The following is a 22478-nucleotide window of genomic DNA, read 5'->3' as shown; positions in this document are numbered from 1 at the left end:
CACATGCATTATCTTTGTAATCCATACAATGCACCTATGTACTTAGGCCAGTTATATAGTGTATCAAATAAACTACATGATATTGTCAGATAATGCATCTGATGAAGCAGATTGCGGTCAGTGGGAGCTTATGCAATAATAATACATTTGTTCACTCTTTAATGTGCTGCAAAATTCTTCACTAATAAACCCTGGGGTGGAAGGAGCGAGGATAGTGGTTGTTGGATGCAGTAAGTTTACGGCCCAGTTGAAAATTGTAACATCTTCTGCCTCATGCTGTTAACCATTATGCTTGCTCTCTTGCAGGTTTTGGGGGGGGGTTTTGCACGCTCAGGACAAACACTGTACAAGTGTTACATGGGATCTCAAAATTGCATCTGTGTGCCAGCTTTTCTACAGGCAGACTATAATGTGCAGTAGATCTTTAGACTGCTTCTCAGGCAAAATATGCCCCCCGAAGCGGTTTCCATATTATTTGTTAACACATGCACGATACAATATAATATTAAAGCTATTTTATACACCCATTTCCTCCACAGCACTATTAAAAGACAGTGTGAGTCATACAATCATAATGATCAGCATAATTATAATATTTCAGAGCCAGACTACAATACATTCCTGCAGCCAAAGTCATAATTAGCCACTAAAGGCCATGTTTTGTTTTGTTTTGTTTTTGTTTTGTTGTTTTGTTTTGTTTTTAATGTCTTTTTCAAAGCAGAAAGGGGTAGAGATCTGATATCTTGCTGACAGACACATCACAGCAGATACACAGGCAGGCGCAGAGTCCCCTTAACCTGCTCCTCAGCTGATGCTTCCAGATCAGCAGAGGAATTAGGCATTGCATTTTCCTGTCCATCACAGCACTGGCTGGGGCAGTTGTCTGGATGCGGGGGGTGGGGGTGGGTGGGATGGGATGTCTTGGAGGCCCAGACCTGGCACCTAGGGCAATTCAGGCTCCACAACTGCTGATGCTGAATTTATATGGGTGTGTGTATTGCAGGAGGCTACTTCAAATTTCTGGGAAGTAAACACTAAGAAAAATTCCTTTGAAGGTGCAACAAAAGCAGAATTCAGGAGATTAAGTTATCTTGTATCTCACCATTGTTCTGAAGCTCAGGGTGGAGGGAGACAGGGAATTAAGCAGTGAACTTGCCTGATTTAACAAATTATCAGGTGACAGCAGTTCCCAGTGTTGTACTCAAACGTTTATATCAAAATCTGCTTGGGGCTAGCGCAGGGGTTGGATGGTGTTGGATGGTGTGCATAAGGCTGCAGATGGAGGGTGGAGTTGGTGGAAATCCTCTCCCCTGCCCCACACCAAATGAGCAACACAATCCAAGCCATTGACTATAGGAAGAAACAAGCACATTAATTCGTACAATTCCTTTCATTCAACAATTCCTTTCATTCATTTTACTAATGTGAAAAGGCTGGACATTAGAAACATGTATGATGTACAAATGATTAGCTAATTGCATGCAAACCGAAATAGGGAAATAGGCTGTGGCAAGCCTGTAAGCTTTCACTTCCTGTGGGGGGAAAGTCCCCAAAACTCGCATACCTCAGAACGATCTGTTCAGTGTCTCTCAAGCAGCGATCAGAATGGGCAACTGGATAGAAAATGAGGGACTTTCCATATTTGTCATTGTAAGTACAATAATAATTTTTAATAAGACTATTTTCCTTTCTTTCAGTGATTGCCATTGGTTTATTTTCATGCAGACCTCTTCATCAATAAAAGGTGTTTTTTTTAATATATATAAAAAATTAAAATAAAGGCATTGGGTTGTATCCAACTACATTCCACTCTGAAATTAATGTACCTCAGTGGATCTATTCTGTTCGTGACCAGCATCAGATACACATCCTTAATGTGATGGAAAGCAAGCATTCAGAACGAGGAGATTCATCAAAAGGCTTGCATAAGAATGTTTGGTCTGTGAAAAAACAACAACATTGAATGAAATGTAAGAAAATATTGTAGCTTTTAAAAATATTTAGTCAGTTTAGCTTGATCGAAGGCAATCAATAAATAACAAAATATTCAATTGGAAGGGGCGGTAAACTATGTCAGGCATGGAAACCACAGCTTACAGAAGTCTTACAGAAGTTTTCCACCTTTCTGACGATGTTCTTGATGCTACCTTCCAACCAAAAATCCATTAATGCGATTAATCTAGCCATGGGTAATAGAAGCGTCTCAGAGTCTCAGAAAGTAGAATTATGTATGAACTTTTAGAATCTGTGTTGTACACGGATGAGTAGCTTTAAATACAATTTTTATGTTATTGTACAGTATTTTCTTTATGCACTTGGTTTTAAATATAAGTAACCTTTGTCTATGTTCTGGAACTGAACATCTAATAAAAAAAATCTTACAAAGGTGATAAATAAATGGGGGGGGGCTACACTGCACATGAAATATATACTATCCCTAATTTGCAATTTACCACTTACATTTAAAAAAATGTTATTAAATAACAATCTCATTGTTTAATATGCACAGTGATCACATGGAACTGATAATTATCAGACTGTTTAGATTAAGTTGAACAAGAATTGATCAAAAGTTGATCAAAATTCCTGAGATGTTCAAACTAGTTTTGACAAATCTTTGAAAAGTTGTGCTCGTCTCATGTTAAAAACTGGTATGATTTATGACTGGAGAAAGGGATATTTACCAGAACATGGAAGATTTCCTCATAACCATGAGTGTTTCAGGGCTAGTTCCACATTTAACAAGACTTCTGTAAAGTTTTCTCTGGAGAAACAAATTTCTGCATCAATGGGCTTCCTAGGGTGGCAGCAGGGTGGCCTTCCATGCCAGGAAAGTTGGCACCAGCATTTAATAACACCCTTGATGTGGCGATGCTGTGTCATTGGGCATTGTTGAAAATGCAAATGGCTACCACCACCACCCCCTGTCCCAGCTCCTAGGGCAGTTGTCAGTGCAGTTGAGATCCTAGATGATTCCCAAGGGTATTGTGAGCATTTCCCTTTGCCAAATAATTTTAGAAAATTAATTTGATCCAGTTCTGATCATTTGTTCTGTATTTTATGTTGTTTCAATTATTTTATTGTAAGTTGCCATGATTTCTTTTTTTAAAGAGTGGGTGGTTTATTATTATTATTATTGTTATTATTATTATTATTATTATTATTAAATAAAAAATAAAAAAATAATAAATAATAAATAATAATTATAATAAAACACTCTGTTTCCTAGGAAGAACGGACTCAAAAGTGTTCCAGTTTAAACTCTTGATTTCTCAGCAACTGAAAATAAATTAAGATCATACATTTTTTTCCTTCAGATTGTGTGGCTGGCTATAAACATCTTCCTCTTCTGGTGGTACTACTTGGTATATGACCTTGGAAGGGAATACATCTATACAAGAGAACTTCTTGGGGTAAGTACTAGATGCGTATTTACTGTAAAGGTAAAGTTAAAGGGACCCCTGACCATTAGGTCCAGTCGTGGCCGACTCTGGGGTTGCAGCGCTCATCTCGCTTTATTGGCCAAGGGAGCCGGCGTACAGCTTCCGGGTCATGTGGCCAGCATGACTAAGCCGCTTCTGGCTAACCAGAGCAGCGCACGGAAATGCTGTGTATTTACTGTACACTGATGTATATTTACTGTACCTCTGTCAAAAGAATGTTAATTTATGCTGCATCTCAGGCCTCCTTAACTGGGAGTAAGTAAGCCCCATTGAATTCAATAGGACCTACTGCTGAGTTAGACACAGACCCCATCCACACTAGACATATGAAGCAGTATCATACTTTTTAAAATAGTAATGGCTCCCCCACCCCTAACTGTAGTTGGTTTCCAAGCAACTCTGAGAATGCATGGGAAATGTGAGGAAAAATTGATTGACATGACATCATATAACCTCCCTGTAAACAAATTGGGATAAATGACCAATAAACAGGTAATCCTAGAGCAATCTTGGTTTCAACTTGACTATTCAAAAATACAGCAGTCTGGTATGTTCCCACCCATTCACTTTAAGCAATCATAGAAGTTCCAGTATGGCCACTTCCCTTCCTTGCCTCCATTTCCCATTTTCTTCTCTCACTTCTTGTCAGAATCAACTACCAAGTCAGCTATGACTCTCAAAAAGATGTTTGTTATTTGGAAATGACTGTGGTGATTTGGCAAGGCCTCCAGAGATCAGTTGTAGGAACATTATGCAAAGGTTCGCCTTCATGATTCTTCTAAGATCAAATTAGATGTTGTTGGTCTAGGCAACTCTTATCAGACTCAGCTAGCATGGCCAGTGGTCAAAGATTATAGGAGTTGTAGTCTCACAATATCTGGAGGGCCACAGGTTCCCCATCCTTGGTGTGGAGACAGTATTTTTCAATTTTATCATCTTTCAAAACAGTTTTTAATTAACAACTAAACAAAAAGAAATATCATGCTTAGCATATGAAAATATTTCCTGTCCAAGTGTCTATGCCATTACAACAGGTTTAAGTTCCCCAGTGGGACAAAAAGAAACCAAGCACAGAGAGAATAAAATTCCTTCACGTAGTCACTCATTCCAAGCTTGCAACGCAAGTTATATTTTAAAGTGTGTGTGTGTTTTGTGTGTGTGTGTGTGTGTGTAGAGAGAGCAGGGTTGGCCCCACTGGTAAGCAGAGTGAAGTTGCTTATTTGGGGCAATATGAAAGGGAAGCAAATTATTAATTATTTTATTATTACAGTGGTACCTTGGGTTACAGACGCTTCAGGTTAGAGACTCCACTAACCCAGAAATAGTACCTTGGGTTAAGAGCTTTGCTCAGGATGAGAACAGAAATCGTGTGGCGGCAGCGGGAGGCCCCATTAGCTAAAGTGGTACCTCAGGTTATGAACAGTTTCAGGTTAAGAACGGACCTCCATAATGAATTAAGTTCTTAACCCGCGGTACCACTGTATTATGTATTCACTCACAGTGAGAGTAACTTTTGGAATTTTATGCCTCAAGTGCCAAAAGTAACTTCGCCTGCCTTGGGTACTGTATACCTTGACTTGGGGCCTGGGTGTCAGGAGGAGCATTTCTGCCTCAGGTAGCAAAATGTATTGGACTACCTCAATGGGGTGAACTTCAAGGTACATCAAAATGGAGTGCAAAGAAGAGAATGGATTTTGGGGGGAGCCTGGTAAGACCCTTCCTTCTGCTTAAGCATGTGTTTTTAGTTATTTCCCTTCCCATCTCAAAAGAAAGGTAACTTTTCTTTTGAGGTGAATACTGTAAGAAATGTTTCATTCTGGGCTCACTTAAAATGAATTCACCCCACCAGTTAAGGTGGCAATTTACCAGGTAATATTCTTGCCTCCATTAGAGGTATGGAATTCACCTGTGGTAGCCAGTTGACTAGATATGTGTTATCTTCTGCTAAATCTGATCATGTAAATTAGCTTTCTATAAACCATTTTACAATAGACGATCTGTCCTTCCATTTAGTCCAATTCTTGTTTTCTTCACGTTCATATATACTGGTCTGGCATCCTTAACGTTGGTGCACCTGGAACATAAAGGTTCAGATTAGTTTTCTACCTGTCTTCCCATACATTCTTCAGATAATGCTGCTTAGTTAATTTGAATCCTGTTGTCTTCCATTTTAGCCTTTCCTGGCCCTGGCTCGGGCACCTGCAGCATGCCTGAATTTCAACTGCATGCTGATCCTGCTTCCCGTCTGTAGAAATCTGCTTTCCTTCCTCAGAGGCTCCAGTGCGGTAAGATGGAGAAGTATTTTCCATTGTTAGTGATAGTAAGCAACCTACAAAATTGTGCTTGTTCAGTGCAACTTTTGTTACAATGAATGAACTATCTGTGAACATATTCACCTGATCTGTTTCTGTGATGAAGAGAACATTCAGTGTTGATTCATATTTTTTTCTGTCCTGTTGACACAAAATGCAGGAGAGCTTTCAAAATATGTTTGTTCCTTGTCAAGAAAAACTCCAGATATTACTGCTTTTAGACAGTTGGCTTCACACACTGACAGCCAGCCAGGGCAGAATGGGGGCAGGGGGGTTACAATTTTGAGAAGACCTACTCTGAGTCTGATGGTGTTTCCTGCTTGGCAGGGGGTTGGACTCGATGGCCCTTGTGGTCTCTTCCAACTCTATGATTCTATGAGTCCTCCTGGTTAGAGGCAAAGGGGGACCCTTTAGTAAAGATTATTGAAATGGGACCTACATTTCCCATCTGCCCTGGGCCTATTACGAGCTGTGCATTGCCCTGCAGCCAGCATGTATGCAAAGGGAAGCTGCAATCACACTTTGCTGGCAAGTGCACCAGCATGTTAAACATTAGCAGAAGTCAAAGGTGGGGTGGTGGCCCAATCTTCACCTGACTTTCAGTAGATTGCATCACTCAACCTTACTGAGAAGCAGAGAGGGAGTGGTGAAGCAGCAATGAGGCTGGTGCAGTGCAAATCAGAGGTCACATGAGCCCCGCTGCCCCAGTGTGCCATCCACTACTGATAATAAACTTTTGAATTCACAAGTTATGTTTTTGGATGCAAAGTTTTTTAAAAACAACAACTTATATACATACCTTTAAATGTTAGAGTGAGAATTCTCTGTCACATTATTTTGGAATGCCAAGGGTGACCTTAAAGTCAGAAATATGAAACAGGTAAGGAAAATACATTGGACTGTTTTGATTACAGTGCTTTCCAGAAGAGTGGTGTGCTTTGATGGATTCTTCTCTTGGGCAAAAAGAAATTCTCTGCCTGATAATTAGGCAACATTTGCCTGTAACTTGCACTGTAATGTAATAAGCACCCAGTATCTCATGGGAGTCCAGCCACTGTGGTTCTTATAGGAAATAGTATTCCTGCCTCATCACTCTTTCTTCACTTTATTCCCCCCCCCAATTGTTTTGATTACTTTTGAGCTTGTTAAATCTATCATTAACCCAGGACTGACACACATAAATTAAGAAATCATATATAAGAAAGCACACATGCTCAGTTCATCAACAATGATGTCTTCATTACAAAAGCAAATACAGTAGTCAGATCAGCAAGACCATACTAGTTGTATCAGCTACTGGTAATGCAAGCTCCACTGCCCCCCATAAGTGGGCTTCCTCATTCACTTAAGTGGTGATATCAGCTCTGCATACAGAGGAACACACTTAGCAAATTTAGGATCTGGCTACAACAAATTACTGGATTGGATCAAATATGTCCATTCTTTATAAGATAGCGTAGCAAAGAAAGAGATAGTCATGCACTGTGTGTGGTTTTTTTGTTTGTTTGTTTGTTTTAAGCCTTCATTTTTCCAGCGACATCTTGAATTCAAAAAGACACAGTATGCATTCAACTTAACAGGGTTGCATGGAATAAGATTCTTCTTAGTTTTAGCAAAGCAGCTTCTAATACCATTGACCATAACAGCCGTATTACTCAATATCTGTCCAAGCTAAATCAGGGAACAAGGAACTTCCTTTACTGGCAGAACTATGGGGAAAATAGCTCTTTTCCCAATCTTAGGGATTAATTTCACTTCTACTTTCACAAGTAACTTCTAAATTTTCCAATAAGATTTTCTTTACTGAATGAGACAAAAGCAGAAACAATGGCTACATTAACACCAAATATCCACCCTCTCAGATTCTCATTTGTTGCTCAGTCCTTACAATGCATGGGTTGACAAATTGTGGCCGTTCATTCAGCTCCCTGTCTGTTTGTTTACTAGATTTTGATACCACCCATCAACAAAAGGTTCTAGGCTAGTTTACAGAGAGAAATACAAAAACCATTACATGCAAAACCATAAAATACAGTTCAGACAGTAAAACACCAAGAAATTGGCTGATATATAAAATCACAGAATCATAGAGTTGGAAGGGACCCAAGGATCATCTAGTCCAACCCCCTGCAATGCAGGAATCTCAATGAAAGCATCCATGACAGATGTCTATTCAACCTCTGTCTCCAGCCTCAGACCGGGAGGCAAGGAGACCTGGAGGATGGTCTTTGTCCATTAGCAGGTTCATATGGGAGAAGGCACTCCTTTAATGCAAACATGCACTTTAAAACAATTATCAGCTATGAGTGAAATATCAGTTTGTTATGTTTCCCAGCAAGGGATGATTCTACATTGTGATGAAAATCCCCATTGGAGCTCATTAGGAAAAAATATAATCTAATTCAAGACTGAATAATAGTGTATGAATATAGGCTTTCATTTTCTTACTTCAGTATTTGATTTTACAAAGCATCTTCTTTTAATTAAGATATAACGTCGCTGGTATGTATTGGTTACTTCACTCCCCCTGCCCCGCCAAGGCAGAATAATTTATTCTGAAAAGGTGGGAATGTACTGCTTCTTCACTGTTTTTATAGTAAAAATTTGAGTCAGAGGACAAGGGAACACTTGTTAGCTTCTCTGGCTTGGTGAATGCAGTTTTTTCTGAACCCCCAGCTTGGAATCCAGAATAAGCAAGCATGCTCTCTTGCAACAACTTCATCTCCATATTACATTGTTAACATACCAAGCTGGTTTTTAGCCACTTTGTTGTTATTATTCTAGCAAGAAATAGCTTTGTTTATCAAATTGTACGTTCACACTTCTTTCGCCAACGGGATCTCTGCTGAAACTTGGTAATATGCAAATAAATGTATGTAATCGGTTAAAGGCAGGTAAACAAATGGTTTGTAGCCTTTTCCCCCAATAAGCATCTCATCAGAATGTTCCAGGCTTAGGTTAATCTCTTCACACTTCCTCTTTTAAATCGCTAGTGCTGCTCAGTACGTGTCAGAAGACAGTTGGACAGGAACCTGACATTTCACAAGCTGGTGGCCTGGGCGATTGCGCTCCATACCAGTAAGTGTTCTGAAACTGAATTAGGAAGAAGCACGGTTGGTTTTAGTGACTCCTATGAGTGTAGCATTTTGCAGGAAGGGTTCAGAAAGTGAAGGGTCAGAAGGTGAAGGAAGGTGTCAGTGGAATCGTTTCTAGAAAATATTGGGGCTGGGAAGAAAGTAAGTGTTTTCTAAATAATAAGGACATTTATTTATTAAGTGCTGCAAGTCACCAGAGCTTGATTTAAACCTTTAAAAACATAGGAATCCTGACCCTCCATAGCTATTTCCATCACCAGTGGCGTAGCGTGGGGGGGTGCAGGGGGGGCCGGCCGCACCGGGCGCAACATCTGGGGGTTAGGGTTAGGGGGCGTAAATCCACGGGTTAGGGGGCGCAAATTATTTGCCTTGCCCCGGGTGCTGACAACCCACGCTACGCCACTGTCCATCACATTTAGAAATACAAAATGAAGGGGGGAGGGAGAGGGTAGGGACCCAGATACAAGCCCACTAGGCCGTACTCTCACACTTACAGTTCAGCGGGTTCAGTACTTTAGCACTAAACTGGTAAAATCAGTTCCCCTACCTTTGTCATGTCATATTCCCTGCACAGTAAGTGCACTTGTTGTCTCTGAAAGTTCTTATTCTTACTTCCTTTCACTTCTGCCTAAGACAGACTCCTGAAAGTCCCACTGAATATTATTAAGTGCTGAGGTCTAATTAAAGCTGTTGCTGGCAGTTGTGGTGGGCAGCAGATGTGGAGGGGAGGGGTAGAGCAGAAACAGTTTAAGAACCAATGGCTGTAATCACATGTCTGTTTATTCTGTTTTCATAACTTCTCCCTGTTAAATTCCACATGATGGACCATCACATGATGTAAAAGCCACTTATGGAACTATTTTGAAAGATAGTGCAAGTTTAGTGCTCATTTCTGTGCTACTTTGTTCCAGGAAAAAAAAAATCTTGTTTGCAAATAGTATCGAAATGGGTGCTAAACTTGCTGGAAGTGGCTTTATGGTTGTGCAAAAACTTAAATATAATGTGGAAATGCACAGTTAGGGAAACATTGTGAAAACGGAATAAACAGCCATGTGAATGCAACCTAAGAATACCAAGGTTTGTCACTTGTACTTTTTCCAGAACTAAGGACTAAGTTAACACCAAATATTCTTATTCTGCCCAAATGGTCTTTGGGCTGTCCCTCAATCCTTACAGCACAGCAGTGGCGTAGCGTGGGGGGTGCAGGGGGGGCTGGCCGCACCAGGCGCAACATCTGGGGGGGGGCACGCTCGCACTTGCAGCTCTCTGCCCCTACCTGGCTCACTCACTCTCTCTCACTGCAGTGCTGGCTGTGCAAATCCGATCCGAGCCGCCGGGTCGCCGCCCACTGTGGGGGGCGGGTGCCAGGCATGCGGTGCGGTGCGGAGAGAGAGCGAGGGACTATCTGGGGGAGGGACAGTGCAGCGGGGGTCGCAAATTACTTGCCTTGCCCCGGGTGCTGACAACCCACGCAACGCCACTGCAGCACAGGGTTTAACTAATTAATCTGTTGAAGGGCCACAGTCAGCATCGCCAGCAGTCAGGGATGGAGGAATTAAATTACAAACTCATGGAACGCATCTACTTTGTGGACAAGATAAAAGGCTGCACATTTTCTACCTGCAGTAACTGATAAGAGGAGAAAATTCTTAAAAGAGAATGCTGTGCCTTGTCAGAATTTTGAGGGGTTTTAATGCTTCCATTCATTTAAGTTTTGTATAAGTTTAATCAGATTTGCATGAATTTATTTCATCTCCTCCCATTTTACTTAAAAAATCATTTAAAATAGGAGCAATCTTTCCTTTTGAAAGGGGCATGTCATAACTTCTGTCAGGAAAAATAGGTATTTGACGTTTACTGTCTTGTGGTTTATTTAGATCTGATTAAACTTCTGTTGATGTCACCTTGTTTGTTTCATATTGCTATAAATTTATGTTTTGTGATTGTCTGATGGCCAGATACAAACAAATGAATTTGAATTGTAGACCACAACATCTGGAGAGCAGCACTTTGGCTATCCCTGTACCACATTATTCTAACACCTTTTGGATATGTCTTTATGTTTTTATTTTTAAGCAATCCATACAATTGCACATTTATTTAATGTTGAACGGTTGGTGGATGCTCGCACTGAAGAGCAAAGAACCCTTAAGACTGCGCTGTCTGATTTGGGGGATATTCCTGGAGACTCTTACCTGAATTTTGCACGATCTAAATTTCCGGTAAGCAATCACATTTCTAGAGAAACAATTAATTAGTGGTGGTTGCAGAGAGATAACTTTTTTTCCCTTCTGCAACTACTTCTGTTCCATTATAATGCTGTTTGCATCAAAACAGACTTGGTCACTCTGATTGATGACCATCAGGGGAATGTGACCCTGTTGGTCTTCCTTCTTAGCAGCTTTTGATGCTGATGACCATGATGTTCTTCTGGAACGACTCAAGGAATGGGAGTTTGGTGTACTTTATTACACTGGTTCTGCAGGGTTGCTACCAGAAAGTAGCACTAGGAGACCATTGATCAGCACCATGGCTTGGGGACTGTGGGGTCCCACAAGGTTTCCTTCTGTCTCATCTGCTAGTTACCATCTATGAAATCATTGGGAGCTGTCACCCAGGCATTTTGAGCACTGTCATCAGTATTTTGGTGGCACACTGCTGTATCTTTCCTTTCCACTGGAATCATAGAATTGTAGAGTTGGAAGGGATACAGAGGTTTTCTAGTCCAACCCCCTGCAATGCAGGAATCTCAATTAAAGCATCCTTGACAGATGGCCATCCAACCTCTGCTTTGAAACCTTCAAGGAAGGAGAGTCCACCACCTCTTGTGGGAGTCTGTTCCACTATCAAACAGCTCTTACAGTCAGAAATTTCTTTCCAATGTTTAGTCGGAATCTCCTTTATTGTAACTTGAATCCATTGGGTTATAGTCTCAGGCACAGGAGAAAAGAAGCTTGCTCCGTCTTCCATGTGATAGCCCTTTTCATATTTGAAGATGGCTATCATATCTTCTCTCAGTCATCTCTTTACCAGGCTAAACATACCCAATTCCTTCAACCACTCCTCATAAGGCTTGATTTCCAGACCCCAGGAGAGTCTGTGAAGATGTTGAGCGAGTGTCTGGAAGCAGTGACATATGGGGGCAATAACCTGGAACTGAATCCTGATAAGATGCAAGTGTTGTGGGCATATCTGGGAATTAGATGTCTGTTCTGCACCTCCCTGAAAGAACAGGTTTGAAATCTGGGAGTAATCCTGGATTCTAACTTGTCACTTGTCAGTTTCAAGTGCCTTCAGTGGCTAGGGAGTGCTTATGCTAAGCTTAGGCTGGGTCTCTAGCTGTGGCTGTCGCCGGATAGCCTGGCCTCAGGTATCCGTACTCTAGTGACCTCCTTGTTTGGACTATGGTAATGCACACTACATGGGGCTGCCCTTGAAGACTGTATGGGGGCTACAGCTAGTGCAGAATGCAGCTGCTAGGTTGATAAGTGGGGCAGCTCAATGGGAGCATGTGTCACTGGTTCTGAAAACACCACATTGGTTACCAGTGCACTGGGGCCAATTCAAGGTGTTAGCATATAAAGCCCTAAATAGCATGAGACCCAAGTAGCTAAGAAAGCGCCTCCACTGATATCAGTCATCTTGGACCCTACAGTTAGAAGGTGGGGCCTTGTTGATGGTACTGCCTCCAAGGGCTCCCCACACGGCACTGACAAATGACAAGGACTTTTCAGTGGTGGCTCCCCATTTGTGGAATGCCCTCCCTAGTGAAGTGTATCTGTCACCAACATTCAGGAGGAATTTGAAAACATTCCTGTTTGTCTAGGCATCCCTGAGATTACTGGATGAGAGAATGTTTTAAAGTGTACCCATTTTCAGATATCTTAACTGTAGCTTTTTGGAATACTTTTTATTTTAAACGATTGTGGATATGTTTGCTGCTCTGCACTCCTTTGGGAGGAACAGCGGGAAATATATGTAATAAATAAGCATAATCAATTGTTTTTCATGTAGAACTTTATTCCCTCAGCTGTCTTGAAGAAAGAGATGCTGCACAATTCAGTGGTGAAATATTTGCTTACGTTCCCATACTTTTCTGTTCACAGAGCCCTGTGGGTTGTCTCTATGTAGCATTCACAACCCTGGCCGGCCTCACTGGTGTTATCATTACACTGTGTCTAATCTTAATTATCACATCATCTACTAAAACCATTCGAAGGTCATACTTTGAAGTATTTTGGTTCACCCATCATCTGTTCATTTTCTTTTTTGCTGGTCTTGTCATCCATGGAGTTGGGTAAGTATTTACCAATATTTATTTTGATACTCCACTAAATAACTAGATGGAGATGGAGTCAGAATACCTTTATTAGGAGTAGCTAAAGATCACAGAACAATGATCTTGTTCTCAGGATTCAGTCAGAGAACTCTTCTTCCAGCTAAATGTTAACAACCAGACATAGGAACCAACTCCTAGGGGCTAAGGTCCCTTCGGTCTCTCCTACAAAATATTTGAGGAGGGCACACACACACCCCAAGTTGATGGGCATTGCCATTCAAATGGGGTGGCGTGCTGTGTCTTTTGATTATGCAGGTGGGGTTTGCTTGGGCCCCCCAATATTTTATTCTAGTTGGCACATAAGGAGCTGTCCAGTTCATCAGACATATACACATGGTTGCAGTAGATCAGAAGGAAATGAAATGCAGAAAGCACACATAGTGATCTTTATTCTGCTACTAACAGTGGCAATTCACAGGCACACAAAAAACAGCCATTGACATTCTGATACAAGTTAGACAACACGTGTAGAAAGATAAATTATTTGCCTTGACTTAATCCACAAATGATAGAACCCCTCCGAAGTTTCTTTGTTCAGGATGCAGTGTCCTGGGAGGTGGAAATGTTCCCACTGCTGGTTTTTTGATATTGCCATTTCTGATTTCAGATTTGGGTCAATTTATTGTTTTGCATAGAGAATGACCTGTTTGTCCTATTTAGAATGCAAGAGAGCATTGTTGGCAGATAATGGCATATATGACACTGGCAGATGAGCAAGCAAATGAACCTCTTAACTCGTGGGTGACATTATTAAGTCCTGTAATAGTGTTGCCAGAGTAGACTTGGGGATATCATTACAGGAAATTTTATTTATTTATTTATTTATTTATTTATTTATTATCATTATTTCCCTCACCCTTCATCAAAGGGTTTCAGGATGGGTTCCAGCAGTTCAAAAATTCAATATTATAAAGAAATCAAAACATATTCTGATAATAGGAACAGGGTGGGCTCTGAAAACCCCTGCCTCAGGTCTCAAAGGCCAGAGTGGAAGGAGAATGTAATAATGTCATCCACAACCTCAGAGGTCCATTCATTTGCTCATCTTTCAGTGTTGATATATTCCATCGTCTACTACCAATGAACTTCTTCAGTCTATATTCTTCATCAATCAAAGAATGCATCCACACTGCAGGTGATTTGAACTAGGATTTGTGTCTCAGAATTAACCTTCCTAAAATTACACATTACAAAAAGCAGAACGTACATGCCATGCCGACAAAATAAAACTGAATATATTTTATGTTATGATATGAAAGTAATTACTTTTAATTTTGGTCATTATCCATTATCAACATTGCTCATGTTGATTTTTGCTGTTGTTCCCAGAAAAATTGTACGTAAACAGACTCCCGATAGTTTGAGTGTCCATGATCCAGATACCTGTGCCAAGAATTACACCCTCTGGGGGGAAATACCTTCATGTCCTAAACCACAGTTTTCTGGAAATCCTCCTATGGTATGATCTGTTGTTTGCTTGCTTGCTTGTTGTAAAAATCTAGGCATTGAGACCATTGAAGATCTTAATGGGAATGTTTAGCAGTCAGATTACCACCAGAAAGGGCAAGAGTAATGTCAATAAATCAGGGACCAGCCAGGTCAAGAATTAGTCATTCTCACACATTCAGTAAATTTGTATGTATTTACTGATGAAAAGGAAAGATATAATAGATGGGCACTTTCAAGAGTAACTCTAAACATTAGATGAAGGGTAAGAACTGTCTTAACAGGAATAGATTTTAGAAATCAGCCCATTGTGAACGAAGTAACTTTCTAAAGAGAAAAAGCACTTGCAGAAGTTCTTGTGAACATTGACTGTGGTGCAATGAGCCCTCCGAGTTAATTGCTGAAACCAGTTCCTGCATGCATAATGCAACCTTATATTTATTTAACAGAATTTCATACATTCCTTCCTGTCCTTGCTTCCTTAATTCTTCCTGTTCTGTTGACAGACTTGGAAATGGGTAATAGGCCCCATGATTCTATACGTCTTTGAACGGTTGGTACGGTTTTGGCGATCCCAACAAAAAGTTGTTATCACAAAGGTAAGAGTGATATAAATCAGCTTGCATGTTTCACTTCACTTAAAGTGTTATTCATCCTGGAGTTACCATAGAGTAACTCCAGGATGATAGGAATGTCACCCAAAGTTGATAGGAATGTCTCCTAAATTTCAGAATTTGTTATCTGCATTTACGCAGTCAATATCTGTAGAAAAAAGAACCACTGCTCTATTATAGTTTTCATTAAAATGTTCATTAAATTTATCTGAAAGTTACAGTCTTGGTGAGAGACTAGCCCCTCCAAGTGTCCCTATTTTCCAGCGACAGTCCTGGATTTATAGAACACATCCCAGTTTCTGACTTGATCCCGGAATGTCCAGTTTTTCCTAAGGACGTCCATATTTTTATCAAAGAAATGTTCGAGGGTATGGGAGACAAAGAAAAAACTTCCCTATTGGCTAACAGGATTATGGCATCACCAATTAGTTATTTCTTTAAAAGTTTGCACGTATCAAAAAAGGCAGAAAGGAGACCCCAGCAGAATGGCTGCAGTTTGGTCAGTAATCACTGGGGAAACTAAACTGTGATGTCACAGTGCTGTCAGCTAATGGAGGGCATTTTCAGTCTCCACTGTTTCCAGGCAAGCCTTAAAGTAAATTCCATAGAAAACTATAGTAGAGCAATTATTTTTGTTCCTCTACTCCCCAAGTATTTAATGCAATGATAGAATAATTATATTAAAAAATTAATATATATAGATATTGCCGAGTTTTGCCTGCAGTGCAGTATTTTATTGTTGATGCTGTTTTAACTGTTAATGCTGTTGGCTGCATTTTTCTATTTCTTGTCAGCTGTCCTGAACTCCTATGGGAGAAAGGGTAGGCATGAAAAATAAATAGTTGGGACCAAAGGCACTTCCAGACTTTTGCTATTTCGTGGGTGGGGTTTTTTTGCATACTGGCAAATGTGGGTTCTTTAACTAGAGAAGATTTGCACAGCAACAAAAACCCCTGGCCTTTCTGCATTTAGAAATATGCTTGAGAGGATGTCATATAGCCAACCTGCAAATAAATCAGAATGAATTTCAAACATGCAGCTGACACCTGGACACAGCCTGATACTAATATCTGAAAGAAGAAAAAATCCCTATTTATCCTCTGGAGAAAATGAATCCCATCTTGGGGGAAGGGCCATAGGTCAGTGGGAAACCCTCTGCTTTGCATGCCAGAGGTCCCGGGTTCATTGCCTGGTAGGGCTGGGAAGCTCCCCGTCTGAGACCCTGGAGAGCTACTACAGGTCAATGCACATCATACAGTCTGAGGGAGCCTGCTATGTTCCAATGCTAGAAAAATACCTCAAAATGTTACAAACCATCGATATAACTTGCTTATAAATTATTTACTATATCTAAAGCTCTACAGTTAATCATATATGTAGCGCAAGACTTGGAAAGTGTTTGTCTTAAATTCTTCACTCAGATAATTATTTTTAGAGAGTAAATGGGCTTAGGATTTTGCGACCATTTTTCACAATTCCATCGGCCAACCCATCCTGATTACTTAATGCAAGCTCAGACCATCCCATCCTTCCGGTGTTCTGAGAGCTTTACTTCCTGCCTCCTAGGTTGTCACGCATCCTTTCCAAACCTATGAGCTCCAGATGAAGAAGAAGGGCTTCAAGATGGAAGTTGGGCAGTACATTTTTGTCCAATGTCCTGCAGTGTCCATGCTGGAGTGGCACCCTTTCACATTGACTTCTGCCCCCGAAGAGGATTACTTCAGCATCCACATACGGGTCGTTGGGGACTGGACAGAACGTTTGTTTCAAGTCTGTGGATGTGACAAGCAAGAATTTCAGGATGCTTGGAAACTGCCCAAGTATGTGCAGAATAAACATTCTGTGAAAATGTTTGCAACCCTCTATGTGGATTGGCTCAAGCTGCTGATGTGCTGCAAGTAGTGGCATCACCTTCACTATAGGGAATAGCCAGTGTGTGTTTGTGCTGGCCCATAAAGCTCCTAGGGACACAAAAGGTCCATAGGATGCAACACAATGGGGTGGAAGGGGATCTTGCACCGTTCCTACTAGCTGCCCACCATTGTCAGTATGGCATAATCTCCCTCAAGTGGCTCAGTTACACTGTACAAGGTCAGTTAGTCCTGGTGCTGAGGTTGAGGCCTCAGACTGACTCAGGGAGATGAGCACAACAATGCCCTTGTTCTTACACCAGATTTTATAACCTGCCAGCACAGAAACCAAGCAGAGAGAGCTATCAGTTGCTAGGCTTAGTGGTCTGTTAACCTTAGATCCACACACCACAGTCACTTTTGGTCCTTGCCTGTTCATAAAAACCAGTTTTCTAAAACGGCACTGTTACAAGATGGGTTCACTCTGGCATAAGTGTGCATGCAACCTACTCCTGTGCATGCCTTGGGCTATTTTTGTAGCTGCTCTAACTCCTAGTTCATAGGCTACTCCCTGTCTCTGCATTCATGGGCCAGGACTACCAAATGGAACTAGTCCCTGAACAGTGCCACTGCAAGATTGGCTTGACTCTGACCTGTGCAACCATTGGATCATTAGAGTATGCATGGGCCAGTCCCAGTTGCTGTTGTTAACTGTGTTCTCACTGTTCTAGGATAGCTGTCGATGGCCCCTTTGGCACTGCCAGTGAAGATGTATTCAGTTATGAAACCGTGGTGTTGGTTGGAGCTGGCATTGGGGTCACCCCTTTTGCATCAGTCCTCAAGTCTGTGTGGTACAAATACTGCAATGATGCCTTAAACCTAAAGCTCAAAAAGGTTTGTTCCTGACATATACCAAAGCACGTGACACTTGTTTCCTAGTGCTGAAAAGTGCATGGAAACAGAGATTGGGAAGTATATAAAGACAAGTGTTGATTCAGATCTTTATGTGTGAAAATAGTGCTGTGAAACACTATAAATTATTAGTTTTATGTCCATATAAACAAATCTGGCCCCTTTCCCATTCTTAAGTCCATTTCTCCATACTCCTGCATCAGCTTGCTTCTTTTTTTCAGTCTCAAAAAATTATCAGCATTTTGGTGCACTTTTCTCCCAATATGCACATTTTTGTATGTAATTTTGTCCAATGTACACTTTTTTGCAATCAACTTTCACTAAAATTATGCATTTTCTGTTTTTACTAATTCATACATATTTACAATACTTTCCCCAAATATACATATTTTTGGGTACATTATTTGTCTGGAAGTATGGTATTGCAAAATTCAAAGACGAGTGAATTTCAAAGGACAGGTGCATTTCAGCTCGTGTATGTTTTAGGTGAATTTGCATTAAAGTATGACACTCAACCCTCTCCCTACTCTTAGTTCATGTAGATGCACTTTCATTTCTACATCCAAGCATGGAGAACTAACAGCAGAGATTCAGCAGCATCTCTACCCCAGTCCCAATCCACAGTGGGTCCCTCTTTATATGCACAGTGACATCCTCTATCATTTTAAATCTAATCTCTGCAATTACAAGATCTATTGGAGCAGGCAACCAGAGTGCTGTTTTGGGATGAGTATCAACATGTTTATTTTTAAAATGTGTGTATATCACTTACATTCAAAAATAGTAAGTGCACAAAATATTAAAACATGCCCCATACAAAAGACAGTAAATAAAATGTCATAATATCAATAAAGTAACAGAAATATGGCTAGCTACTTCCTACAGTGACCAATAATATATGTTGCTGGTATATAAATGCCTTGGGAGGCATTTATAAACAAGAGTATCTTAACAGGGGTAAAAAACCTAGGATCATAGTTACATATCTGTTATCAAATACTTCAGATCATAGAATGACAGCCCCAAATTCAACTTTAATAACTATTGCAGTTCCCATTTGTCTTTCCCATAAAGCAGTAGAATTACTTAGCTAAGGGTAATTCCAGAAAAACTTATGGTGGCAAAGACCATTCTTGGTTGAGCTAGTATTTAATTAATGCTTTATAGGACCTTAATATACTATGACTGAAAGCTACGAGAGCAGCAGAAAATATTTTGAAGAATGCCTACTACCCCTTGCTACTCATTGGAGTCAGGTCTGAGTTTTGCCCTCACCTTGCCTGAAGGTCATCCTTCATGCTGCAGAAGAAAGGACGTCTACTCATCATAGTTGCACTGTGCACATGGAATCAGTTCATTTTGTAGGGCTTCTTCTACTTCTTCCTAGACAATGAAAGGTGGTCATTATTGTAGCCTTACAATAATACTTTACTGTTGACCAATGTGATCATCAGAGGTAATCCAGAGAATTACATTTATGTCTTCGGAGTTTTGGAGCGGGGGAAAAGGAAGAGAATGAAATTGCCTAATTAAACACATAATCTAATATGCTAACCAGTTCCATCTTGTCCCTTCCAGATTTATTTTTACTGGCTCTGCAGGGACACTCACGCCTTTGAATGGTTTGCTGACCTCTTGCAATCAGTGGAGACTCAACTGCAGGAGAAGAATAATCCAGACTTTCTCAGCTACAACATTTATCTGACTGGTTGGGATGAATTTCAGGTAACTTCCTGCTGTAGTCCTTTCCAAGTAGTTAGATTCTTGGGAAGACAATGTAGTTACAGCAATCCTTCTGCCTACACCCACCCCAAAGTAAAAACCCCATGGACACACTTCTGCAAACCTTATTCTCACAGTGATGTCAGATCTAACTCCACTTTTACTGGCTGCCACATGCTGGATTCTAGTTATGAGATGCCACCACAAATCTTTGAAGGGGGCATTTGCAATGGCGCACCAAAAGCAGAATCGTGTATGGAATGGTCATGTGGCCTGCTTGCCCATTTGACTGGGAACCAAAATTAACTGCCTTTTCTTAACATTCATTTGTGGCACCAGTGGGATTTCTTCCCCATCCCATCAGTAATTGCAGCATGGGGTGATTTTGTTGCAATCTCAGGTGTGTAATCACAGCTCTCTGCATGCAGCCACAAAAAAAATAGGGGTGGGTACACTCAATATTAAATAAACAAAAAGAAAAAGAAAAAAGAAAGTCATATAATGAGCCAGGACACAGTTAACATGACATGCAGTTAGTTCCTGAAAAAGAGCTGCCTGGTGGTAATTGAAGGAGGAAATGCATGGGCCAGATTCAAGTACCCCATTCCACTAGCAGGAAATAGTGCAAGGACTCCCAGTGGAGATTTGCGGTTTTCCAGCCTCTCCCCACTGCATGTGGCTCCACATCTCCCTGAAATCTGCTCTGGAGGGTTGCCTGATGGAACAATCTCCTTAGTGCTACATTGAATTCCACTCAAAGTATATGGTTGGAAATGCAAAATATTGCAAGTCATATTAGCCCCCCCCCCACTCAGTTATTCCAATTTCATATTAGTTCATCTGCTAGAGCTGTGTTGTTCCAGTGTTGAACTTCACTCTGCTGTTTTAGGAGTATGGGGGGGTGTGTGTGTCTGTCTCTGTTTCTGTCTCTATCTTTTATCAGTCTCTCTCTCTCTCTCTCTCTCTCTCTCTCACACACACACACACACACACACACACACACACTTGCTATTACCCTCTGGACCCTACAACTATCTAATAAGGACATTCTTTGCCTTCCTTTTTCCAGGCTGCTCATTTCATGGTGCATCATGATGAAGAGAAAGATGTGATCACAGGCTTGAAACAGAAAACCTTATATGGGAGACCAAATTGGGAGAATGAGTTCAAAACAATTGCAAGTCAGCATCCAAGGTAAATTTGTTCCATAGTGCCTGCAGACTATGGCCTCACTTTTGCTGCTATACTTTATCTGATAATTCCTCTTGCTTTCAGTTCCAGGGTTGGTGTTTTTCTGTGTGGACCTGAAGCCTTGGCTGACACCTTAAATAAGATGTGTATTAGCAATTCGGAAGCTGACCCACGAGGAATACATTTCATATTCAACAAAGAGAATTTTTAAACACACTCAAATGTTTGTTTGTTTCCAACGAAAAGCTACATCTTATCCTCTGTATTTGGGCACTATGGATCTTAATTTTGCTACATTGAGCTCTTGTCTCTCTGGAATTTCCCCAAAAGTTCCACATCTGCTTGCCTTGGCTTTTGCATTCTGTATAATTTGGCAGAAACCAAATATTGCATATTAGACTGCCTTAGGTTATAATCCTATACATACTTATTTGAAAGTAAGCTCCAGTTAACTTAATGGGACTTTGTAATGGGTAGGCATTCATAGGACTGCATTGCAGGTTTTATATTTCTGTTCTCATTTATTTTGTATAAAAAAGTTTGAATTGCAAAGAACTAGAACATTTTAAGTATTTGTCACGGTTATGTTTTAAACTTCATAAAGGTGCTCCTCAGGTCTTAGTTTCAAGAGACATTCCACTTTTGTTTTTATTATTTAACCATCACCCTTAATCATTAAAATGGAGGCATGATGTGGTGTCTAGTGTCAAACATATTGCTCAACTGAGACATTGCATATTTTTGAAAGTGGCAAGAGTTCCACTTGACTAAAGTTTATTTTTGGCAAGCCACATAAATAAACATTCCTGCAACTTCCTTCTGTCTCTTAGCCTTCTGATTTGATGTGAACAAATTTAAATGAAAATAAACATTACGTTTCACAGATTTCCTCTCATTTCTACATCATGGAGAAATTCTACAATGATACAAGTTTGTTATATAGTGTCATGCTTAATCCCATATTCTCTCAGGCACACCTTATTTGTTTGACCCTATCACAGTGTGGCAGGCGATTTATGTGGTACAATCATCTCTTACTTTCAAGCATCTGCAACTGTTAATTATGTTCATGTTGCTCATGACTTATAGTTTTTTGGGTCCTGCATATGTCAAACAGGATGCTTATTATTACTCAGTTCATCTTTTACTAGGTTCTGCAGCTATCTCCCCAAGAGCCTTGTCCAGTCCCATCTCCCTTTCAGATTTTAGAGAGCAAGTGAAAAGTGACTTGTTCTTCCATACCCCAAATTTGACATGTGAGCGGGGTCACCCACCAGTCAGTCACCTGACATCACAGTGACCATCACAATGACATCAAGTGACCTGTTCAGTTGATTGTCTGGTCTTGTGAAGCCCCTTTCAATGTGCTGCTTTGCAGAGTGCTTCATGGGGGTCTTAGCAACATCAGACTACCAGCTACAAAGGTCACTTGATGTTATTGAACAGGGCTTTGTGGGTATCACTGATCAGCGGTGCTTGCAAATCCCCTTTTGGCTCTGCCAGATTATTATGATTTTTACATGCCACACACCTGATGTAGACAGTACATTAATA

The 22478-nt window shown here is 40.6% G+C and overlaps 1 protein-coding gene across 2 annotated transcripts; it reads left to right on the top strand.

Moving 5' to 3' along the window:
- The first annotated feature begins 703 nt into the window (after window positions 1-703).
- CYBB (cytochrome b-245 beta chain) lies at window positions 704-21740 on the top strand. Of its 2 annotated transcripts, none has more exons than XM_083438944.1 (13): window positions 704-1744; window positions 3318-3413; window positions 5618-5728; window positions 8749-8833; window positions 10927-11072; window positions 12957-13147; window positions 14519-14648; window positions 15142-15234; window positions 16816-17069; window positions 17831-17993; window positions 19590-19736; window positions 20803-20927; window positions 21009-21740. In XM_083438944.1, the coding sequence occupies exons 3-13, from the start codon at window positions 5669-5671 to the stop codon at window positions 21133-21135; spliced, it is 1521 nt and encodes a 506-aa protein (XP_083295070.1). In that variant the 5' UTR covers window positions 704-1744; window positions 3318-3413; window positions 5618-5668; the 3' UTR covers window positions 21136-21740. The 2 variants fall into 2 exon arrangements, with proteins under 2 accessions (XP_083295070.1, XP_083295069.1); XM_083438943.1 differs by having other exon boundaries at window positions 1232-1650.
- Window positions 21741-22478: the final 738 nt, after the last annotated feature.

This window comes from Podarcis tiliguerta, assembly GCF_965153285.1.
Source record: "Podarcis tiliguerta genome assembly, chromosome: 4".
NCBI classification, from domain to species: domain Eukaryota; kingdom Metazoa; phylum Chordata; class Lepidosauria; order Squamata; family Lacertidae; genus Podarcis; species Podarcis tiliguerta.
The sequence above is the reverse complement of the archived record's forward strand: the minus strand, read 5'-3'. Positions and strand labels throughout refer to the sequence as shown.